Below are 20,377 nucleotides of genomic sequence, written 5' to 3'. Positions count from 1 at the left end.
GTTTAAGTTTCTGAATACCAGTCATATCATCTCCAATGATAATCATGTCATCAACATATAGTAGAAGAAGTATGGTACCCCGGTCTGTGCGGCAAATAAACAAGGCTGAATCATAAGAACTGATGGAGGTAGTGGCCTTAAACTTAGCAAACCATGCTCGAGGTGCTTGCTTAAGGCCGTATAGAGCTCGACGAAGACGACAAACCTTGTTTGTAGGATGAGATAATCCAGGAGGTGGCTGCATATAGACTTATTCACTTAAATCACCACTAAGGAAGGCATTTTTGACATCCATTTGACAAAGTGACCAATGTCAAGAGGCTGCAACAGCCAACAGAGCACGCACAGAAGAGAGGCGAGCAACTGGAGCAAAAGTCTCCTCAAAATCCATACCATATTCTTGAGTAAAGCCTCTAGCCACAAGTCGAGCCTTGTGCCTGTCAACAGTACCATCAGAACAAGTTTTGATTTTGTAAACCCACTTACACCCAACCACAGATTTTTCAAGAGGTAAGTCAACCAGATCCCATGTATTGTTCTTGTGTAAAGCATCAAGTTCCTCTTTCATCGCAGCCTGCCAAAGAGGGTTAGTGGAGGCCTCACGAAAAGAGTGAGGCTCATGCAAGGTAGCTAAGGTATGAAAGCAATGAAAATCCTGTAAATGGGATGGGAGAGATCTTACTCGGGTGGATCGACGAAGGTCAAGTGGTGGAGTGCAGACTAGATCATCGGATGGAACAGAACCTGGGGATAGGGCTGTTAAGTGAGCGAAGCGTCTCGCGAGCAAGCTCGGGCTCGGCTTGCATAAGCTCGGCTCGTGCTCGACTCGAATATTAAATGAAACACTTCGTGAACACAAATCCTAGCTCAAATATTAAATGAAGCAAGCTCGGCTCGACTCGGCTAACTCGTGAGCTCGGCTCGTATAAGACTCGCCTCGCTTATTAAGCTCGGCTCGTATATTTTTTATTAAGTAACAAATAACAATATATAATCTACATTACTCATTTACTCAATAATAACAAATATATTATATACCTTTGTTTTTTTTTTGTTATTTATGTATATGTGTGTATATATATTATATATATAATATATGCATATATTAATATAAAAACATATAAGAAATATATATATATATATATGATATTATCATTAATCATTTTATCATATGATATAATCATATAGTACAACCGCACAAGTTATTGTGTCATTTAATACAAATATTATAATTAGATAGTTTATACTTTGGAAATTGGAATCGTATATATCACATAATCATTAATCATTATATAATCATATGGTATATCTGAATAAGTTATTGTGTTATTTAATCAATACATTATAATTATATACTTTATTCTTATAAAACATATATGATGTATCACATGATCTTAGATCTAAGATAATATTAATATTAATTGTAAGATAATATGATCATAAAATTTAAGTATGAATATACGACCATTAGATCATATGAATTTATTACTTAGAGTTTGAGTATTACTATTAGATTAAATGATTAATAATTAAGTAACTAATATGTTTCTTATAATTTATACATTATAATCACAATTTACGGTAAGTAAAAACTTAACAATTTGAATTTAAATCATATGATCATATTCATATAAATAATGATAATGATCTAAAAAATAATTATTACGTTTATTGTTGTTCTTCATAATATCAAGTAACTACAATTATATATTCTATACAATTGTTTTTGAAGGAAAACAAGAAAGACACAAAAATACTTCTAGAATTATTCTTAGTTTATATGAGATGAATGACAAATTTTTCTAAGCTCTAATTTGTCAAACAACAAGAGGAGGAACCAAAAAAAAAAAAAAAAAAAAAGACTTTGTGGCCTCTGTTTGGTAAAAAAAACTTGTGGGCTCTCATTATAAAACAATGTTTTTTTTAAAAAAATCTTTTTCATACCAAACATTCTGATTTTTTTCACATTAATTCATTTTTGCTACAAGAAAAAAAGAAGAAGAAAAGCCCCAAGGCTCAATTTTTTGTTTTGTTTTTTTTTTTTTTTTCACATTACACACTTCCCATTTTCCTTCTTGAATCAAATTCATATCTAGATATTCTTTGAGATATATTCTTTTGTTTGATTTGCTGCAGATTAGAACACTTGGGATGGATGGAATAGAGGAAATAAGTAAAAGAAATAAGCAATCTACAATTGCCATGGTCCAATGGGTCCACGGAGGGAGAGAGAGTTGTGATTCTTGTGAAGTAGAATTTATGAGAAGGGAAAAAAGGTGAAAGAATTGAAGCTCATCCGTCTCACATCGAAAAGGAAGCAAAAAATCCCACCTTCAGTTATCTATAAAAGGGCATCCCCTCACAAGAAGATAATTATTAAAACAAAAGCATTGGCTCACGTGAAGCATTGCTTGTGAGGGGTCCCATCTTCACACTTTACAATACTTGTTGAGCCTTTTTGGCTCACTTAGTTGGAGCTTGCCTAAGCTAGTAGCTTGGGCAAGGTGGCTTAAAATATAAATTTTATAATAGAAAAATAAAGGTTTAAATTTTGCTCGACTTGCTGAATAAGTGAGCTGGCGAGCCGAGCTCGAGCAAGGGTAGCTCCTTGGCGAGCCGAGCTCGAACACAATTGTTAGGCTCGTGCTTGAGCTCGGCTCGAGCTCGAGCTCGTCTTAAACTTATATGAGCCTAGCTTGGACAGGCAAAGCTCGCCCAAGCTTGGCTCGTTTACACCCCTACCTGGGGAGGCAGGCGAAGAACTTGGGGATGCAGGCGAAGCGGCGTCTAGGGCATCAGAACCTCGTGACGCAGGCGAAGCAACGTCGAGGGCATCAAGTGACTGTAGTTCTAGCGAGAGAGACTCTGGCAAGACATTGGTGGTGGGAGTACACTACAAAAAAAAGGGGGTTTTCTGACGTGTGCTACAGTGTAAATTTTTTGCCACCTCAGCAATTTTCTGTCGTGTTATATATAAAACGTCAGGAAAATTTTTCCTGACATGTGAATAGTAACACGTCAGAAAATTCTGACGTGTTACTATTCACACGTCAGGAAAAATTTTCACGTGGCAAACACCACAACGACGGGAGGTTCATTAATTTTCTTAAAAATAAAAATTGAGAAAATTGCTGACATGTGAGAACTTACCACGTCAGAAAAATTCTGACGTGGTGATATGCCACGTCAGAATTTTCTGACGTGGTAATATGCCACGCCAGCAATTTTCTGACGTGGTGCTATGCCACGTCAGCAATTTTCTGACGTGGTATATCGCCACGTCAGAATTTTCTGACGTGGTAATATGCCACGTCAGAAAATTGTTGACGTGGCATATTACCACGTCAGAAAATTCTGACGTGGCGATATACCACGTCAGAAAAATTGCTGACGTGGCATAGCACCACGTCAGAAAATTGCTGGCGTGGCATATCGCCACGTCAGCATACTCATATTTCTAAAATCAGATAATTATAATTGGTTTTCTTCTAAAATCAGAATATCTAAAATCATAATATCTAAAATCATTATATATATCAGATATTTATATTAAAATTATATAAAATTATCAGATATTAAAATTATTTACTTATAAATTATATTAAAATTATCAGATATTTTAATATATATATTTATCAGATATATATATATAGCTATAATTATACCTATATATGATATTATAGGTATAGTAGGTATAATTATAAATATATATATATATATATAAGGCATTCCTGGCGTTAGGAAGGGACGCGTGCGCTCCGAACCGCGCGCCGCACGTCCCATCCTGAAGGCCAGCGCGCCATGCCTCTTAATTAAGAGGCTGGCGCGCGATTTTTGAGTTCGAATTTTTTTTTTTTTTCTTTCCCCCCAGCTGGCACTTCCGGAAGCGCCCAGTACGTGTTCTCTCTCTCGATTCGATTGCCTCTCTCTGTTCTGCAGCCTTGTATCCCCCTGTTTTTCTTTCTTTCCCTCTTTTTATTTTCCCCCTCAACTTTTTCCCACTTATTATTTTTTACCTCTTCATTTTTTTTTCCCAGCACATTCTCTCTCCTGTCTCAATCTCCCTGCAGCACATTTTTTTTTCCCAGCTGCTTCTCTGCAGTCTGCACGGCACCTCTAGAGGATGAAGAGAAACAAAAGGTGAAGGGGAAAAATTGAGAAGCATGCAGCAGATCGAAGAAAAAGAAAAGGAGAAGAGAAGAAGAAGAAAAAAAAAGAAAAAAAAAAAAAAAGGAGAAGAGAAGAAGAAGAAGAAGAAGAGGAGAAGATCGATTTTGAAGATTTTCTGGGTTTTTCAGATTGATTTTTTGAAGAGAGAGAGAGAGAAAAATGAGAGCTGGAGAAAATGTGCTGGTGCGTGAGGGAGCTGGTGCATGGAGAAAAGAGGAGAAAATGAGAGCTGGTGCAGATCAGATCGATCTGTGTTTCTCGAGAAACACAGATCTGCACGTACGGCAGCGTGAGGGAGCTGCCGTGCGTGCAGAGGAATTCAAAAGAAAAAAAAAATAATAATTTAATTAATTAATAATTAAAAATTCCAGAAAAAAAATAAAAAAAATAAATTAATTTTTATTTAATTTTTTAATTTTCTGACGTGTGTCAGAACTACCACGTCAGAATTTTTCTGACGTGGTAGAAATGACACGTCAGAAAATTTTCTGACGTGTCATATTTGACACGTTAGAAAATTTTCTGACGTGTCATATTTGACACGTCAGAAAAATTCTGACGTGGCAAAAATGCAACGTCAGAAAAATTTTCTGACGTGTTGCCTAGTCACACGTCAGGAAATTTTTTTTCCTGACACTTACGTTTCTGACACTCGACACGCGTCAGAAACGACCCGTCAGAAAAATTTTCTGACGTGTCGGACACTAGAACACGTCAGAAAACTCCTGTCAGTAAAAAATGGTTTTTTTGTAGTGGTAGGAGAAAGAGGAAACTCAAAAAGGGTAATAAAGGGAGGGGATGATGGCATGTTGAATTTTCCGACTTCGTGGAATAGTCGATGCTCCCAAAAAAATTACATGATGGGAGATGTGAAGACGACGAGACACAGGATTATAACACCGGTAGCCCTTTTGTTCTACTCCATATCCAAGAAAACAACAAAACCGAGAACGAGGCTCAAGTTTGGTGCACTCATGAGGCTGGAGTAAAACAAAACAGGCAGAACCAAAGACACTGAGATGGTGATATGAAGGGATAGAGCCAAACAACCACTCATGAGGAGTGTAATTATCAAGAATAGGAGTAGGCAACCTATTGATCGTGTAGACAGCCGTGAGAGTGGCTTCACCTGAAAACGGGGCAGGAACAGATGTAGAAATGAGAAGAGCACGGACAGTGTCTAAAATGTGCCTAAGTTTACGTTCAGCTCGACCATTTTGTTGTGAGGTACCTGGACATGACAAGTGAGGAATAGTGCCATAATGTTTGAGAATGCCTTGAAAATCATGTTGAGTATATTCTAAAGCATTATCAGAACGAAAAGCCTTGATGGATTTTGAAAATTGGGTTTCAACCATTTTGGCAAAAGTACGATAAATGTCCAATAATTCATCAACAAAAATAACAAAATAACGTGAGCCACTCATACTAGCAACATGAGAAGGTCCTCAAACATCAGAATGAATTAAATCAAAAGAAGCAGTAGCATGAGAGTCACTATTATTAAATGGCAAAGTCGGTTGTTTACCAAGTTGACATGAACTACAATCAAAAGAATTATTGGAAACTGAACCTAACAAACCTTTTGAAGCTAAAAATTGAACGCGAGAGGCAGATGCATGACCAAGACGCGAATGCCAAAGTGCAAGAGATGGTGATGATGAAGAGGCAGCAGCAGAGACGCTTGTGGCGAGGAGATGTAAGGATGAGAGTTCGAACATACGCCTAATTCTACGCCCGGTCCCAATGGTTTGACTCGTACGAGGATCCTGTACATGCACACCAGAAAAGTAAAAAACAAGTCTATATCCAAGTTCACACAGTTGGCCAATAGAAAGAAGATTGAAAGACAATTCAAGCACATGAAAAACTTCAGAAATACAAAGGGAATGTGTATTGATAGTGCCTATATTTTTAACAGTCATGGAGCCATCAGCTGTGCGAATTAATGAAGAATGAGGTGAAGGTATAGATGTGGTAGAGGAAGTAGGGTGAGGTGTCATGTGATTGCAACAAGCAGAGTCAAAGAGCCAAGGGGAAGAGGTACCTGGCAAACCTGAGAGGACAGAGGAAGATGCATTACTAGAACGAGACATGACGACCTGGTTGACTATTGTCTCGAAGTCAGCTGCAGATAAGGTGACATTGGATCTTGATGTGTGGCCAGAGGAAGCAACTGAAGAGGGAGCGGCTTGAGATGAACCACTCTCAGTATGAGCAACTGCTGCTGTAGGTGCATTAGATCTTCCCTTACGCCAACACTTGTCAATCGTGTGCCCTCGACGTCGACAATAACGACAGTAATTATTATCGTGAGACTTAGGAGGGAGTCGAGGAGTACCTGATCTGTCATAATACTCTTGTTGGAATGACGAGGAGCCAGAGGATGGTGTAGCCAATACTGTATGACTAGGCAGAGAGCGCATAGTTTGCGATCTAGTCTCGGCACGGACAAGTTCGAAGATGGCAATGTCCAAAGTGGGAAGAGGAGAACGATGTAAAAGTTGCATACGAACAGGCTCAAAATCATCACGCAAGGCCATCAAAAATTGGTGAAGGCGATGTTGATCTCTACGGGTAACATACATCTCAGCATCTGTGGGATCCTTCCAAATAGGATCAGAAACATCAATTTGGTTCCACAAGAATTGCAAGCGAGCAAGAAAATCATTTATACTCTGATCGGATTCCTGCCTCAGATGGAAAAGCTCAAACAGAAGCTGATACTCGTGAGCACCATCTACAGAAGAATACCGAGAAGCAAGCATATTCCAAGCACCCTTTGCTTCATCAAAGCTGCCAAAAAGCGCAGAAATAGATGGAATAATGGTATTACAGAAACATGTAAGAATCTGATGATGCTTGCTATCCCAATCAATAAGACGAGTGGTGAAAACCTCATCTAAGTCAGAGGCCCCCTTAACTGGCTTTTTGATCTCCCCAGTCACATAAAGCCAAAGCTTACGGCCTTTAAGAAAGCTACGCATAGATTGGGACCACACCATATAGTTTGTGCCATCCAATACAGTATGAACATGATGAATAATCTCGTTTTGTGCCATCTAGAGAGCTCAAAACCAAAAACAGACCACAAATATGAAATAAGGACGAAAAAATAGGTAAGAAAGCACCTGGTCAACTCTGGAAGCCAACAAAAAGTCAACGGTCAACAAGTCAAAGTCAACGCTGACGTGGCAAGGCAACTTGATGCTCCTGACGTGGCACCTAGGGCTGACGTGGCACTGGTGGCTTGACGCTCAGTGATGACGTGGCGCAAAGGGCTGACGTGTCCTCAATGACGTGGCAACAGGCTGACGTGGCAGTTGGAGCGTCTGGCACGTGCAGACACGCGCGACTGGAGGCGGCGCGTGGATCTCACACGCAGAATTATGAGTGGCGCGTGAGAACGCATAAGGTACTATATCTGGATTTTGGTTACAGTTCTGGAGTCACCGAGAGTAGATCTATTGATCGGTGGGCTAAGAGAATCAATAGGACCATCGTGGCGGCCGGTGGCAGAACGGCAGTGGCGTAATTGCCGAATCTTTTGGCGGCGCATGAAGAGTCCGATGGGACTGTTTGTGGCAGCTCTGTGACGGTTGGCTTCCGGGCTTTCAAGCGGTATAGTGTTCCGCTGAAAGCTTCGTGGAGAAGATAGAGAACCGTAAGGGACAGAGGGAAGGATGCGCCGGATAACAGTGGCGGAGTCGGAAAAAATATATATATTATATGCGAAAAAAATTTGAAGTGATTCAAAACCTGTGCTCTGATATCATGTTGAGAATAAAGTTGTATATTGAATCACACGATATAATGTACAGAAGAGGCCTATATATAGGCGAATAATACAGACCTAGTAGAATAAGCAAAGGTAAACCTAGTAAACTTAGAATACCAAAGAAAGTAAATAACAATAACATAATATTATCTAACAGTTTCAAAACCCTTTCCTATAAAAGTTAACGGTTGCACAAAATTTATTTGATTAGTTTCATGGAAAGATATGTGATTGCAATTTACTTATGTATAACTTTAATTTTTTTTTTTTTTTTTTTTAACCTATAATTTTAAATGAGACGTTTAAAATTAAATTATAATGAAGAATCTCGCGCATAGCACGGGTTATGAGCTACTTTATATAAACTCTAAATCATCATAATTAAGAGGCTTTTTGGAGATTCCTATTGCATATGATCTATGGAAGAAGATTTGGCAGATGTAAGTTCCTAATGAAGTCAAATTGTTCGTGTAAAAGGCTTGCAATAATTTGTTGTCGGCAAAAATTGAATTTATTTAAAAGACAAATAGTTCTTGATCTTTATGCACCATTTGTGGATTAGAAGATGAGACTAGCTACTAGCCACACATGTAAATTATGGAGGTGTCCTGTAGTGAAAGATACATAGAGAATATGTGCCTTATATATGTTATTGGATTTCTGTGAGAAAAAACAACAAATATGTTGCTAATATTACTCTTTCTGTAATTCCCTAGCAATTTCCACTTCTAATCTATCTTAATACAATTTTCTTTTTAGTGGATATAGTCATAGTTCCATATAAATACGCACTTGAATTTTTGAATTTAGAAAAAAAAAAACATAAATTTATTTAGTTGCATAAAACTTGACATATTTAGTTGCCTTAATATAATAATATCTACATCCTAGTCAAAAGTATATTAATGAGATATAGGAATTGCTCTTGCAAGTCTTAAATTAAGTTCTAACATTCACTCATGTCATTGTTAAATTCGATCCATTTGTTCTACTGTATTAATATTGATATGGCACTCGAGTTGCTTGAAAATTTTGTAAGAAGGACAACAATTATGTTGATATTAATCATTTCTTTCCTAATAGGCAAGTAATATATATTCAGTTTCAACCTAATTCATGAGCCTTCAAAAAACCTGAGATAAACCTAATATGATATGATTGTATAATACACAAAATAACGATACCCCCCAAAAAAAAAAAAAAAAAACCTCAATTGTTAACCTAATAGTTGATTTTTCTTGTCATATCATCTACTTGTATGGACAGTTCTAAGGTCAGATTGTATATATATCTTTGATTGTTTTGGTTTCATGAAGGGATCGATACAGATTAAGAAAGATTGAATCACATTGTAATTTAGGAAACAAAATATGAAATTAAATGAAGATATATGATAAAGAAAAGTATCTAGAAATTGGGTCAAACATGCATGTATATAGCATAGCATTAAATGAAAATTAATATAAGATTAAGGCATCTAATCTTAATTAGGCAATGTGTGGTAGAAAATGTTGTCGTCCTTGAATAAACTCTATGTACAACAACCACCAATTTGGAGATATTGGAGATACATTCACGTGTAGCCACAGTAATTTGTATGGTGGAGGAGAGTGGCCGGCAGTACTACCACTGTATGTTACTTGTGCGTTCCAAAAAGGCAGCCACTGTGATAAACAAGTACGAGAATGACGCATCACTCTTTCAACAACAACGATATTTCTGAGTTGGTTGGTTCACACGTCTTAATTTCTTCCGTTAAAAAAAAAAAAAAAAAAAAAAACAGATTCGCTGAACTTTTTTGATTTTAAAAAGGTGTGTCTGTCTAATGTCTCTGACTTTTTTGGTCTACGTGTGTCACGTTTAAGACATTATATGTCGCGTATCAGTCACCACTCACGTTCCCCGTCTCTCATCCACAAGCTGGTAAAAACAAGAAAAGCAAAGACAAAAACCCTAGCCATATAGAGATGCTGAAGATCACAGACAACCTATATATGCCTGACGACAGACTACGGGACTAGGTTGGATCATATTCTCGGAATCATGGGTACTGTTAAAGGAGTGAAATTATATATATATATATATATATATATATATATATGCTGGTAAAAACAATAAAAGCAAAGACAAAATTCCTAGCCATATATTCCATTGCCGGCGGCCCTACAATGTTTGAAACAACCGAAGAGACGCTGAAGATCACAGACAACCTATATATGACTGACGTCGGACTACGGGACTAGGTTGGATCATATTCACGGAATCATGGGTACTGTTAAAACCCTATATATATAATTTCACTCCTTTAACAGTACCCATGATTCCGTGAATATGATCCAACCTAGTCCCGTAGTCCGACGTCAAGCATATATAGGTTGTCTGTGATCTTCAGCGTCTCTTCCATTGTTTTAGACATTGTAGGGCAGTCGGCAATGGCATATATGGCTAGGGTTTTTGTCTTTTCTTTTCTTGTTTTTACCAGCTTTTTTTTATATATATATATATATATATATATATATATATATATATAATTCCACTCCTTTAACAGTACCCATGATTCTGTGAATATGATCCAACCTAGTCCCGTAGTTCGACATCAGACATATATAGGTTGTCTGTGATCTTCAGCGTCTCTTCCGTTGTTTTAGACATTGTAGGGCCGCCGGCAATGGCATATATGGCTAGGGTTTTTGTCTTTGCTTTTCTTGTTTTTACCAGTTTATATATATATATATATATATATATATATATATATATATATATATATATATCCTTCAAACTAACACTCAATTTGCAATATGTCAGCTTCTAACTAAAAATTACAACAGTATCTTCATCAAATCCTCTGTTTTTTTTTTTTTTTTTTTTTTTCAAAATTTCTATAATTACGTATTTATTGAAAAAACTGTAAGGGCATTTTTATCTCATTGACAACATGCATGAGCAAATTACAAATTTTTTTTGTTGTTTGGTGGACGATGTAATCTTTAGTTCGAGAGAGGGTATTACAAATTGGGAGTTAATTAATTTTTAGAAAATATGTGTATTTTCTAAGTCAAAGACATTAGGGTATTACTAATGTCTTTGACTTTTTTGGTATACGTGTGTCACGTTTAAGACATTATTTGTCGCAAATCAGTCACCACTCACGTTCCCCGTCTCATTCACAAGCTGGTAAAAACAAGAAAAGCAAAAAAAGCAAAGACAAAAACCTAGGCATATATGTCATTGCCGGCAGCCCTACAATGTTTGAAACAACGGAAGAGACGCTGAAGATCACAAACAACCTATATATTCCTGACGTCAGACTGTGGGACTAGGTTGGATCATATTCACAGAATCATGCATGGGTACTGTTAAAGGAGTGAAATTATATATATAGGGTTTTAATAGTACCCATGCATGATTCCGTGAATATGATCCAACCTAGTCCCGTAGTCCGACGTCAGGCATATATAGGTTGTCTGTGATCTTCAGCGTCTCTTCCGTTGTTTTAGACATTTTAGGGCCGCCGGCAATGGCATATATGGCTAGGATTTTTGTCTATGCTTTTCTTGTTTTTACCAGCTTATACCCGTAGTCCGACGTCAGGCATATGTAGGTTGTCTGTGATCTTCAGCGTCTCTTCCGTTGTTTCAGACATTGTAGGGCCGCCAGCAATGGCATATATGGCTAGGGTTTTTGTCTTTGCTTTTCTTGTTTTTACCAGCTTATATATATATATATCCTTCAAACTAACACTCAATTTGCAATATGCCAGCTTCTAACTAAAAATTACAACAATATCTTCATCAAATCCTCTGTTTTTTTTTTTTCTCTTTTTTTTTTTAATTTTTAATTTTCAAAATTTCTATAGTTACGTATTTATTGAAAAAACTATAAGGGCATTTTTATCTCATTGACAACATGCATGCGCAAATTACAAATTTTTGTTGTTTGGTGGAAGATGTAATCTTTAGTTCGAGAGAGGGTATTACAAATTGGGAGTTAATTAATTTTTAGAAAATATGTGTATTTTTTCCTTTTTTTAATTTTTAATTTTTATTTACTTTTAGTGTTGATGAGAGAGGCACTGATATGAATATGTGACACATGTGACGATAGAAAATTATTAATTTTGACTGTAAAATAATAAAGAGACCTATTTAAAATTTAAACAGAGATTAAAAATTTAGAGATTAATTTTTTTTTTAAAAAAAAAAAGGCAAAATTTTAAGTGCTAAATATGCTTTTTCCCCCAACCTTTTTTAAGCATTAATCCTGGGCTTTTATAAAATGATTTTTATCTAGTTCTCTTAGTAAGATTTAAATTAAAAGAAATGCTAAATATTACATTTCTATCTCGTTCTCATCTAATTAATTGGGTTGATGTGGCCGGCAATGTTCATTAGTATTTTTTCTTTCTTTTTTTTTAACAGTGACTGATAAACCAATGGCTATTAGTGGACACTAGCTGCCACATTAACCCTCACTAGATTGGAATAGAACTGTAGAATATAACTCTCTGACCATTCGCAACTTATACTTGATTTTACCATATTGAATTAAACTTTATTTTGCAAAGAATTTGTTTTCTAGAACTTTTGACAGTCTTTCTTTACTTGATACTAAACGGTAATTGAGCTTTAATTAACAAATGAATCAAGCACAAGAGGCTGTTAATTAAGAAGCCCAAAGAAACAGAAGACAAATTTTGCAATTTAAGCAGAACTGCTTCCCTAGCTACCAACAAATTAATGAACAATCTTATACGTACCGAAATATATATATATATATATATATATATATATATATATATACTAAAGTTATTAAGTTCTAGGTTAGTACAATAGTGATAATGGAGACGCAGGTGTGAGTGAACAGTCACTCACACCGGTTTATTATAATATAAAATATTATTAAAAAAATCTATAAAGAATAATATTAAAAAAAATTATATTATAAAATAAACCGGCGTGAGAGACTGTTCACCACGCCGATGACTCCATTATCACTACTCAGGTTAGTATTTTGGTTTTTAATTTTTACAATTAGCCATATAGGTTTTATCCAACTTTTAAATAGACTGTCCATTTTTTTCGTTTATTTTTCAATACAAATCTTGTAAAATTTCAATTATCCTCCTAATAAAAAATATCCACAAAATTTTTTTATTTTCCAAAAAAATAGAAGTGCCAAAACAGATCATGTACATGAAAAAATAATGTAAAAATAAGCGTGGGTGGTAAGGAAGTAGACGGGTGGGGCACGCCACACGCAGCACACGCTAGTACTAGTTAAAATGGATGTGATGGGTGAAGGGGAGTAGGAAGATGGTTACTTTTTAATTTGTATGATTTAATTAAAAACTAACTTGATCGAAGATCGATGCTGACAAAAAAGTCAAGACAAAGAGAGAGCAGAGTTTCAACTTTCAAATAGATATTCGAAGATTAAAAACGAGAAACATGTGTCTTAGAGGATTAAAAACGTTTCCGAAAGCATCTTTCGAATCCTATAAATACGTTGCCAACAAGCTACTCGTACCATCAAAATTACAAACCAAACCTTCTCTCCCTGTGATTACTCATTAATTCTCCATGGCACTGTCTACTAAAGCTTTCTTTGCTTCCTCCATTCCTCCAATTGCTCCAAAAAGAATTCCACAAACTCCCAATTCAAACCCCTTCAGCCTCACCTCTTTGCCTAGTGCTCACAAAGATTGGAGCATTGCCCATCAAGATAACGCTATTTTGTGGTCTACTCCCTTAGAACGTCAACGTGGTAGGGTAAGTAATTTTGTGCTTCTTAATTAATTACGTACCTCGCTAAAACTTGATGTGCTCAATTCCAATTTCCAAACCTCACTCTCTTCGTGATCTCATCAGCAGGACGATTTTAGCCTCCAACATGAACAGAAAATGGAAGAATGCGGGCATGTACTAAGGAAAGTAGGAAAAGATGATCCATTTGAAAGTTTAAACATGATTAATGCTGTTCAACGCCTGGGAATTGATTACTACTTCCAACAAGAGATTGAAGCAATTTTACATAGCCAATATCTAAAATACATCTCTCACGGTGACTGCGGCCATGAGCTTCATGAGGTTGCTCTACGCTTTCGACTCTTGAGACAACAAGGCTACTATGTGCCTGCTGGTCGGTATTAATTAATAACCTTTCTTTGCCTCTAAAACCTTATTCTATACTAGAATTGATTATATCTATATGTTAATTAACGCCATTAATTATATATGGTTTGGAACAGATATATTTAACAACTTTAAGGACAAAGAAGGAAAGTTTAACAAAGAACTGGCTGAAGACATTGACGGATTGATGGCTTTGTATGAAGCTTCACAGCTAGGTATAGAAGGTGAAGACATACTTGAAGAAGCTGGAAACTTTAGCGAGCGGCTCCTGAATGCACGGGTGAGACATCTTGATGATAACCAAGTCAGAGTTGTTGGGAGTACTTTGAGGCATCCTTATCACAAAAGCTTGGCGAGGTTCATGGTTAAAAACTTTATTGGAAATTTCCAAGACAAAAATGGATGGTTAAAGGATTTACAGCAACTAGCAAAAATGGATTTCAATATGGTCCAATCCATGCACCAAAAGGAAATTGTTCAAATTTCCAAGTAAGTTTAATTAATTATTAATGATCACTTGTTTTTAATTACTTGATATATATATATCATTGCCAAGATAATTTATTCTCACCTCTAACGTCAATTTTTGTCGTCATATATAGATGGTGGACAGATGTTGGTTTGTCTAAGGAGCTAAAGTTTGCCAGAGACCAACCACTCAAATGGTATACTGTTTCCATGGCCTGTCTTACAGATCCAGATATGTCAGACGAAAGGGTTGAGCTCACAAAACCCATTTCTCTTATTTACATAATAGACGACATTTTCGATGTTTATGGATCGCTTGAGGAACTCACTCTCTTCACAGAAGCTGTCAACATGTACGGATATATATATATCTATCACTCGAGTTAATTTTCTCTTCTCTTCCCCTATCAACCATTACTGATTAATAAGCTGCACACAGATGGGATTTTGCTGCTCTTGAGCAACTCCCCGAGTACATGAAGATTTGCTTCAAGGCTCTTTACGACATCACCAACGAAATTAGCTACAAGATATATCGGAAGCATGGATGGAACCCCATAGACTCTCTAAGAAAAACGGTATATATAATATTTCTTGTTTATATATATATATTTCATCCAAATTAATTACCAACATGAAATTAACCTAGCTACTTTGTTTTTTGCAGTGGGCGGTTTTGTTCAATGCCTTTCTAGTGGAGGCAAAATGGTTTGCTACAGGGCGGTCGCCGAAGTCCGAAGAGTATTTGACGAACGCAGTTGTTAGTTCAGGGGTTCATGTGGTTCTAGTTCACATTTTCTTCCTTTTGGGTCACCGTTTAAATAAGGAAACTGTACAACTTGTTGATAACATTCCGGGGATTATATCTTCTCCGGGCACGATTCTTCGGCTTTGGGATGACTTGGGAAGTGCCATGGTAAGTTTATATAGGAAATATAAAGTCCGATCACATCCTGTTGATTAACTAAGGGTGCGTTTGGGAGTGCGTTTTTAAAACAATAATCTGCGATTTTAAACCAAATCGCAACTTTAGGGTGTTTGAGATTGCGATTTTAAAAACACAAATTGTAAAGTCGCAAAAAAATCTACGATTTCCATAAGCTGATTAGAGGGTGCTTATTTGAAAAAGTGCGAATTTAAAACAAAATCACGAGTTCTATTAAAAAGATATTTGGCGCAATAGTTACCTTTTTTAGAACGGGAATGAAAAAAATACAAAGAATATCCACCTAAAATATATTAAAACCCTTCTTTTTTTTTTTTTTTTTTTTCTTCATCCTCTCTGTCTTGTTCATCCTCATTGGTAATTTGGTCATGAAACCGCAATTATATGCTAATGTTATCCAAACACTCAATTGATAAAAAAAAGTAATTTTTAGTATGTTTTACCAAACGCCTGTGCGATTTTAAAAAGTAGCGATTTGAAAAACGCAATTTTTAAAATCGCACTTATTGAAATCGCACTCCCAAACGGGCCCTAAACCCTCAAACAAAAAAGTTTTGGATTATTCAAAGACCAATTCGAAAGTCAACCTAGTTAATATAACTAGTTCTTGCATGTGTTTCTTATTGAATAATTTAATTAATATTTTAAACGTGTAATTGAAGGATGAGAGTCAAGACGGCCACGACGGATCATACATAGACTACTACATGCAGGAAAATGAAGGCTGCTCTATCAAAGAGTCACGAGAGAAAGTTGTTGGTATGATTTCATACGCGTGGAAGCAGCTAAACAAAGAGTGCCTCTCTCCAAATCCATTTCCTGCAACATTCACTAAGGCTTCTCTTAATCTTGCAAGATTGGTTCCATTGTTGTATAGTTATGACAACAACCATTGCCTTCCAAGCCTCGAGGAGCACATGAAATCCATGCTTTATGAAAGTTTCACTATGTAATGAGCTAATTAATATCATGTAAAATTACTCAATAATCTTTGTGTTCAGAAGAAGCCTATATATATCTTCTTAATTGCAATCAACATTCTTAGTCGTGAATTTAAGATAACTAAAATAAATAACAAGAATTCATAGGTTTGTGAATCACGTGTTGTAATTTTAAGGAAAATTACAGTTTACCTTCCCAAAGTTGACAGCGTTTTTCAATTCGAACACCAAAGTTTCAATTTTTGCAGTTCATCCCCCCAAAGTTCCGAATTTTTGCAATTTGACCAATTGTATCCAAAACTTCCTATATTGCCCATAATTTTTATTTTTTTATTTTTTATAAAAAAAAAAAAAAAAAATTTAAAATCTGGGGTGGCTCTTTGCCCATCTGACCATTTTTGCAACCCCAATTTTTTTTTTCATAAAAATTAAAAAATTAAAAAAAATCAGGGGCAATATGAAAATTTTGGAATAATATTGGTCGAATTGAAAAAAAAAATGAAACTTTGTGGGGGTGGATTGCAAAAATTGAAACTTTGATGTTCGAATTGAAAAACGCTGTCAACTTTGAGAGGGTAAACTGTAATTTTCTATAATTTTAATTAATGATTCAAATTGTAAAGATTTAGAAATTATCTAATACGTATTATACGTAGTTGAAATTTTAAGATCTAATTAATTGGAAATTAAAATCAGGCGTTAAGATTAATTATACAAAATTTATTCCTAAGTTAGTTATAACGTATACATGTTTGACGAGGTGGCGTTTGTCATCAACGTTTTCCTCAGACGTACGTGGGACAGGGGCCAGGGCCTAATTGACGACCTCTTACCTGACTGAAGCCGACTTTCACGTGATCGATCGGGACCATCCGTACGTGTAACCGTGTTTTGCTTTAAAAGTTTGTGCATAACTGTAGACAAAGCTAAAGATTCCCATTGGTTCCTACATGAAAGTACGAACAAACCTTAACCACATCTTCCTTAACTACCATATCTGCCCCAACAGGAATAGAGATACTCTGCTGCTTCATGTGTCACATTTGGCTTTTTATTTTTTTTAAATTGATAAAAAGAGATATTAAAAGAAAATTTAAATTCAAAGTATTAGTATTAAATTTATAAAAAAAAATTTTAGGTGATACCATCTCTAAATGGTTAACCTTTCACCTCTAGATTTTAGTTTTAAATCCAAAAATAAGTTTTGAGACATTAAAAACTAAATATTAACTCATAAAAACTTAACAAAAAAAAATAATAACAATTTTTTTATTATTATTATTTTTTTAATATTTGTCCTATGCCCCACATAGTAGGACTCGCCCCACTAGATTCATTTGGATTTCTTCTTTTTATTTTACCAATTTTAGAAATCATTTTTGTTTTAAAACCAGTTTTAAAAAGTTGGAGCATGAAATGAAAGAGGAGCCATTATATGACAACGTTTGCACATATTTATGAATTTTTATAGATTTACCTTTTGCGATATATATATCGTGATCATCAGAAATGCTACACATTTTAAATTTTTTTCTTAAAAGTTGGTTTCTAAATGATGTGTTACCATTCCATAAGTTTGTGACATACTTTCCAAAATAATAAATCTAATGAGATGATGACACATCATTTGAAAACTAATTTTTTAAAAGAAAATTTGGGATGTGTAACACTCCTGCATAATCGTTTTATTTTGAATTGTTAGGAAGACTGATGAGCCATAATATAGTATATTGAGATTCCACACAACCTAGAGCTTAATCCTATAAGTTTGGACTCAATAGTATTATATTAATCACTCATACTTCTTGCATACTTTCAATATGAGACTGTATCCCTTTACACTACACATATAATACCTAACAATGTTTAATGATAGATCTACGAGGACTCAACAAACACTATTTATAGAAGAGAGAGAAACTAAAAGACAGAGCTATCTTTACACTAGTTGATTAAAGGACTAGCCTACAAGACTAAGGCTAGCTTGTAGCATTTTAACTTTTTTAGTTTTTTAACTATAAGGGCTAGGTTCTCGATCTTGGTTTAGCAGGTATTATGGTTTCATCATACTTTTGTAAGCTTTATCCATATAATTATTGTTTAGTAGGTATTATGGTCCCATCATGCTTCTTGTAGGCTTTATCTATATAATTATTGCTAGCTGACAAATCTTTTGTTTGCTTTTTGACAATAGAATGCAAGTGGCCAAATTTTCTTTTATTTTTCTCAAACCTACTTTTCACATTGGTTTACCAAGCTTTTTGCAGGATCTTCATCCTTTCATCTTGTGATAAGGTTATTGCACTCTTCTTCCTCTAGTGAAAGTGAAGAGATAGGGCTTTATTGTTATCGAGCGCGCATAGGTGTTCTATGTCATCTGTTAGTAATTCCTATAAATCAAGATTTTTTCTTGTTACCATATTTTCAAGCAATTTTTCAGTTTGCTCGATGTAATATGAACTTCAGGTGCAATAAAGTGAGACTTCAATAACATATAATCTTTTATCATTAGTGATCATGAATCTATTGATGGGAGTGTCTCTAACTTCCTTTGCTTTGCCAAAGAGAAAAAGTTTTGAGCCCAATAATTCACTTCTTCATCATAAGCAAAGTTTAGAGAATTAATCATTCTTTCTTCAACAAATTTTCTTCACCTTTGGCTTTTAAGTACCATATCTGATTAGTCTAGAAAATTTTTTCTTTTATTCTCCAACCAAGTGAACTTGCCATTTAGAAGGTAAAGTATTTTTCCCATTTTAGATTCTTCGCTAAATAAGAAAGTAATGTTCTTATCATAGAAGGAAACTGTCACCATTGATATGTTGTCAATGCTTGGAAAATTACTTGATTGGCAAGTTTCCATTCAATATCTTCAATAAAGCACTCTTCATTATTGATGAGAGTTGTCAACTTGGGAATTCCTTCTTGAAGATTAGTGTTTGAATGGCTGCGAATTGAGATCTGTTTAATCTCAACTCCATTATCTTTCATTTTTTCTTGAAAAATCTGAAAAGCATCATGTGGAAGCAAATTTTTTGCTTTTTTCAAATAAAAAGATTCTTTTCATTTTTTGAAGTTCATCATCTAAAAGCTTACTTTCTAATACATCAGTCATACAAAGAAAATAATTTAACGGTAAAGTCCACTTAACTCTCTCAAACTAACACTCCAATGACAATCTAACCCTTAAACTATCAATTACGACAATTTACCTCTCAAACTACTAAAACAATGACAATGTACCCCCCAATGCTAGCAAAATAACGAAATTACACCTATAGAATTTTCAATAAGACAAAAATACCCTTAAAATTTTGAAAAAAAAAATTAAATTTTGGTATTTTTGTTTTTATTTTAGTAAGGGTAATTTTGTCATTTTGTTAAAATTGGAGGTACATTGTCATTGTTTTGGTAGTTTGGAGGGTAAATTATCGCAATTGATAGTTTAGGGGGTAGATTGTCATTAGGGTGATAGTTTGAACGAGTTAAGTGGACTTTACCCATAATTTAATTTAGGAAAATTTCGTTTTTCATCCCATCTTATCTGTTTGAGAAGATTGATGGAATGATAAATTTCTCCACTTTTGCTGTTTGGCAGCTATTTTTTCTGCCAAACAACTCGTATGTTGTTTGAAGTTCCCTTTTTGATTTAAAATTTGGGATTTCCAAACAACATTTTGTTGTACATATCTTTGAGGATTCTAGAATTATCAAAATCTTTAATCTCTGAATAGTCTTGTTTAGACGGTTCAAGAGTCGGATAGCCATGGTTAGGTTTTCCTTGGGGGGATTTCTTCAATTCCGTAGAGTTAAAGAAAACTTGTTTAGCTTCCTCCCACGTATTATATGCCTTGTAACAATCACCTTTTAAAGCCACTAATTTGAGAATTGCATTGTCTTTATGATGTAAATATTCCTAGTTAAAAACCTTTAAATTCAATGT

General features: G+C 35.1%; 2 protein-coding genes across 3 annotated transcripts; one reads left to right on the top strand and one right to left on the bottom strand.

The window, feature by feature from the left end:
• Positions 1-313: 313 nt before the first annotated feature.
• On the bottom strand, positions 314-7,232 carry LOC148589915 (uncharacterized). The gene is made up of 5 exons (XM_088515743.1): positions 6,218-7,232; positions 6,033-6,106; positions 5,753-5,939; positions 5,028-5,401; positions 314-574 (listed from the first exon to the last, which is right to left on the bottom strand). Exons 1-5 carry the CDS (start codon positions 7,230-7,232, stop codon positions 314-316), a joined length of 1,911 nt encoding a protein of 636 aa, XP_088371869.1.
• A 6,264-nt stretch (positions 7,233-13,496) lies between these two features.
• Positions 13,497-16,502, top strand: LOC132172669 ((3S,6E)-nerolidol synthase 1). 2 transcript variants are annotated; one of them, XM_059584212.2, is made up of 7 exons: positions 13,497-13,716; positions 13,819-14,086; positions 14,196-14,568; positions 14,682-14,900; positions 14,987-15,125; positions 15,215-15,463; positions 16,156-16,502. In XM_059584212.2, the coding sequence occupies exons 1-7, from the start codon at positions 13,528-13,530 to the stop codon at positions 16,444-16,446; spliced, it is 1,728 nt and encodes a 575-aa protein (XP_059440195.1). In that variant the 5' UTR covers positions 13,497-13,527; the 3' UTR covers positions 16,447-16,502. The 2 variants fall into 2 exon arrangements, with proteins under 2 accessions (XP_059440195.1, XP_059440194.1); XM_059584211.2 differs by having other exon boundaries at positions 13,816-14,086.
• The last annotated feature ends 3,875 nt before the right edge of the window (positions 16,503-20,377 follow it).

Source organism: Corylus avellana, chromosome 1 (genome assembly GCF_965113065.1).
Source record: "Corylus avellana chromosome 1, dhCorAvel1.hap1.2, whole genome shotgun sequence".
Lineage (NCBI taxonomy): Eukaryota > Viridiplantae > Streptophyta > Magnoliopsida > Fagales > Betulaceae > Corylus > Corylus avellana.
Note: the sequence above shows the minus strand (reverse complement) of the source record. Positions and strands in the feature narration are given on the sequence as shown.

What these genes read in the sequence shown, in the direction of transcription:
- LOC148589915 (XM_088515743.1), bottom strand. Translation starts at nt 7,232, where the DNA reads ATGGCACAAAACGAGATTATTCATCATGTTCATACTGTATTGGATGGC. An exon ending in GTATTTCTGAAGTTTTTCAT is followed by an intron (nt 5,940 to 6,032) that starts GTGCTTGAATTG and finishes GTGCATGTACAG; the next exon opens with GATCCTCGTACGAGTCAAAC. An exon ending in TCAATTTTTAGCTTCAAAAG is followed by an intron (nt 5,402 to 5,752) that starts GTTTGTTAGGTT and finishes TGTCATGTCCAG; the next exon opens with GTACCTCACAACAAAATGGT.
- LOC132172669 (XM_059584211.2), top strand. Translation starts at nt 13,528, where the DNA reads ATGGCACTGTCTACTAAAGCTTTCTTTGCTTCCTCCATTCCTCCAATT. An exon ending in AGGCTACTATGTGCCTGCTG is followed by an intron (nt 14,087 to 14,195) that starts GTCGGTATTAAT and finishes GGTTTGGAACAG; the next exon opens with ATATATTTAACAACTTTAAG. An exon ending in GAAATTGTTCAAATTTCCAA is followed by an intron (nt 14,569 to 14,681) that starts GTAAGTTTAATT and finishes CGTCATATATAG; the next exon opens with ATGGTGGACAGATGTTGGTT.